Source organism: Sinocyclocheilus grahami, unplaced genomic scaffold (assembly GCF_001515645.1).
Source record: "Sinocyclocheilus grahami isolate Dianchi unplaced genomic scaffold, SAMN03320097.WGS_v1.1 scaffold888.1, whole genome shotgun sequence".
Taxonomy (NCBI): Eukaryota; Metazoa; Chordata; class Actinopteri; order Cypriniformes; family Cyprinidae; genus Sinocyclocheilus; species Sinocyclocheilus grahami.
The window spans coordinates 879,829-883,616 of NW_015506067.1; the positions used below are offsets into that span (position 1 = coordinate 879,829).

General features: G+C 39.8%; 1 protein-coding gene across 1 annotated transcript in view; it reads right to left on the reverse strand.

The window, feature by feature from the left end:
- The window catches only part of engl (endoglin, like), a 21,834-nt gene that overhangs the window by 3,696 nt on the left and 14,350 nt on the right, over window positions 1–3,788 (reverse strand). Inside the window, exons 10-13 of the mRNA XM_016248713.1 lie at window positions 2,628–2,837; window positions 1,188–1,691; window positions 375–444; window positions 218–271 (exon numbers count right to left, since the gene is read on the reverse strand). Coding sequence (XP_016104199.1) covers window positions 218–271; window positions 375–444; window positions 1,188–1,691; window positions 2,628–2,837 — 838 coding nt within the window. The remainder of the gene's footprint in view (window positions 1–217; window positions 272–374; window positions 445–1,187; window positions 1,692–2,627; window positions 2,838–3,788) is intronic.

Sequence of the window (3,788 nt, forward strand, 5' to 3'; positions counted from 1 at the left end):
TGTGTGTGTGTGTGTGTGTGTGTGTGTGTGTGTGTGTGTGTGTGTGTGTGCACACTTTGGATGGGATAAATGCAGAGCACTAATACTTGGCCACATGTCACTTCACATTTGAAGGTGAGTATATGATGACAATTTTTATTTTTGGGTGAACTATCACTTTTAATTTCCTTGCAGGGCAATTATTAACCAAAAATTACTTATGAGGGGTAAAACTCACTGCTGTGTGCAGGAGTCTGTTTCGAGATCTCAGCAGGCTTTTGAGAAAGTTTACCTGGTAAACACATACACAGAGACACAAACATAAAACATTAAAGTGTTAAAGTAATGCAAAACTTTTGTGTAAATGAGAGTTGAGAATGAGGGTGTGTACAAACCAGCAGGGGGAGCCAGAAACCCAGCAGAATACGTGACCAACACAGGCCGAGAGAGATTTCTGTACTCACACTGAATGATAGAGAGAGAGACATATATGAAATGTTTACTAGCAGATATTGACAGATGTGATTAGTAAATTATGTCATGTTGAGATCTCATTAGTGTTCATTTCTTCTAAGGATAAGAATCATAAAGTATTGAATAGTTCTGGCTCCAGTTCCATTACATTCTTTTAGTACTTTTGATAATAGGCCCTATGCATGAGTTTGCCTCTGTGGCAAATGCAACTTCTGGTGCAGTACAGTGTATGGAAATTGTGAGAAAATTAAGAGACAGACAACAGGACAAAGCAATGTTGATGCATTGCATCTTTAAATGCTTTCAAAGCTTATAGAATTGATTTAAAATTTTATTTAATGGAATATATAAAAATGTTAGTATGTTACTATAGTTAATATAATATGTAATACACTATATTATTAAATAATCAGTTGTGGATGGCATAACAAAAAGAGCTACTACAACCAAACTGAGGGAATCAAAGAGAGAGCAAGTTATTTGATGATTCAAATCCCATAACTCATGGGTTTTAGACTCATTTATGAGTCATTAAAAGAACTGGGTAATAAGAGTCATCTTTGAGTCATACTTGTTTTAATAGTTTTAATAATTGCATGCATTTATGAATGCTTCGAAATAGTGAATCATTTTGCGAAACAACTGATTCACTGATTTTGATTCAACTTATTCAAAGTTTCAAAAAGCAAATTTTACCACATTAGTGTTAAATGTTGGGACGTTACCTGCGTTACCTGTTGAGAAGTAGTTGTATGTGTGAGAGCAGGTATCTGAGGCCCGTCTGTGCAGATCCGAGTGGCGGCCCCGGAGGGCCCCTCAACTGACGCGCACAGACGCAGCCGGCAGTGCAGGAACTGGATGGAGTTATTAAAGACAGGCCGCAGGATGAAACTGAACTGCAGCGTGTTTGCGCTCTCGCGTTCGTCCTCCCGTCTCTTCCGTCTGTGTTCTTCAGGTCTCCTTGCTCCGAGTCTGTCGGGTCTTTTGTCTTTATTTTGTCTCGGCTGTGACAGTCTTCTGTCATTTTTCCTGTAGATCTTCTCATCTTCCTCATCTTCATCATGTCCTGTGCTGTCTGTGGATTCCTGGGTTTCTCTGTGGCTCAGTTTGAAGGACGGGTCACAGGGGCAGGAGTCTCTGATGATGGACCAGCCGCTGTGTGCATGTGGATCTGAGAGAGGAGAGACCAGACACGACTGGACCTCCACGGCCTCCGCAACACCAGAACCCACCAAGATCTGACAGAGAGAAATAGAAAGAAATGACATTAATTAACCACTCAAATCATCCCAGCAACCACATAGCAGCAGCATAGCAACCATTCAGAACACCCCAGCAATCACATAGCAACAGCCCAGCAATCACATAGCAACAGCGTAGCAACCACTCAGAACACCCCAGCAACCACATAGCAACAGCCCAGCAATCAAATAGCAACAGCCTAGCAACCACATAGCAACCACTCAGAACATCCCAACAACCACTCAGAACACCCCAGCAATCACATGTGTAGCAACAGCATATCAACCATCCATAACACCCTAGCAACCTCACAGCAACATGAAAATAATAGAAATGTAAAGCTATTGGTTGTACATATTAAGTTTAGTTTTTCTTTACTATCCTTAATTACTCAGCCATATGCTAAAAGCCACCTTAGCAATCGTAGTAACTTATAAATAATAATTCTAGCAATATATACCACCTTCGTAATCTTACAAGTTCTTTAGAAAATAAAAAAACGTAACACTAATATTTATATTTTAGTTTTAGATTTTATTTTTACTATTCTTAATTATTCATGTTTAATTTTCGTATGTATTAATTTTTGTTCAGTTTGTTGCTAGGTGCAAGTTGCTTACAAGCTATGACTCTGAACTACTACTTCTTTTATATTAGATCTATTTGCTGTTATTTGTGGGTAATATATTTTTTTTCTATGAGTTTTCTTATTCATATCGTACACGGCAAAGCTGCAAGTGTAGTTTGTTATTATGTCCATTTGTGGCCTTCATTCAAACACACTAATGAAAGATCCACACGGCGACAGGAGTCTCATGTCCTTGAGCTCTTTTAATCATGTTATGGACTCCACCACTGTGCTATCATCTGCTCTGACCTTCACGAGATGCCAGAGAGGAAACAAGCACACAAATGCAACAAATAACACTGACCTGCACGTAAACGCGGTCATACGCGGTGATCACGCAGGGCCCCACGGCTCTTTTCTCGTAGGCCTCTGTGGCAAACAGCTCCATGGACAGGACTGGAGTGGCGGGGCCGCTCGGCACCCAGGGACTGAAGCGCAGCGCCTCCACAGGCCTGGAGGACGGAGTCATGTCTGTTGGACTCACAGGAGTGATCAGAGACGATGCACAGCTGATCTGAACAGAGAGAAAACAGACGAAAAAAAGTGAGCCACACATGACAAACATGCAGTTTAGAGCAATGGCTGTTAGGAAAAGAAATGTATGTCATTTACAAACTGTTTGTGGTCAGTAAGATTTTATTTTATTGAAACATATTAATACTTTTATTCAGCAAGGATGCATTAAATTGCTCAAAAGTGTCAGTAAAGACATTTATAATACTACAAGATAATATTTAAAATAAATGCGGTTCTTGTGAACTTTCTATTCATTAAAGAGTCCTAAAAATCTAATTTAATATTGATAATAATTAGAAATGTTTCTTGAACAGTAAATAAACATATTATAATAATTTCTGAAGGATCATGTGACCAGTGTTGGGGGTAACGCATTACAAGTAACGAGAGTTACGTAATCAGATTATTTTTCAGTGCTGGTACTACTAGATCTCAGTGCTGCGTTTGACACTGTCGATCATAACATACTACTAGAGAGACTGGAAAACTGGGTCGGGCTTTCTGGGATGGTAATCAAATGGTTCAGGTCATACTTAGAAGGGAGAGGTTATTATGTGAGTATAGGAGTGCACAAGTCTAAGTGGACGTCCATGACATGCGGAGTCCCACAAGGCTCAATTCTTGCACCGCTCTTGTTTAGCCTGTATATGCTACCACTAAGTCAAATAAGGAGAAAGAACCACATCGCCTATCACAGCTATGCTGATGATACCCAGATTTACCTAGCCTTATCGCCAAATGACTACAGCCCTATTGACTCCCTCTACCAATGCATTGATGAAATTAACAGTTGGATGTGCCAGAACTTTCTTCAGTTAAACAAAGAAAAAACCGAAGTCATTGCATTTGGAAACAAAGATGAAATTCTCAAGGTGAATGCATACCTTGACGCTAGGGGTCTAACAGCTAAAAATCAAGTCAGGAATCTTGGTGTGATTCTGGAGACAGA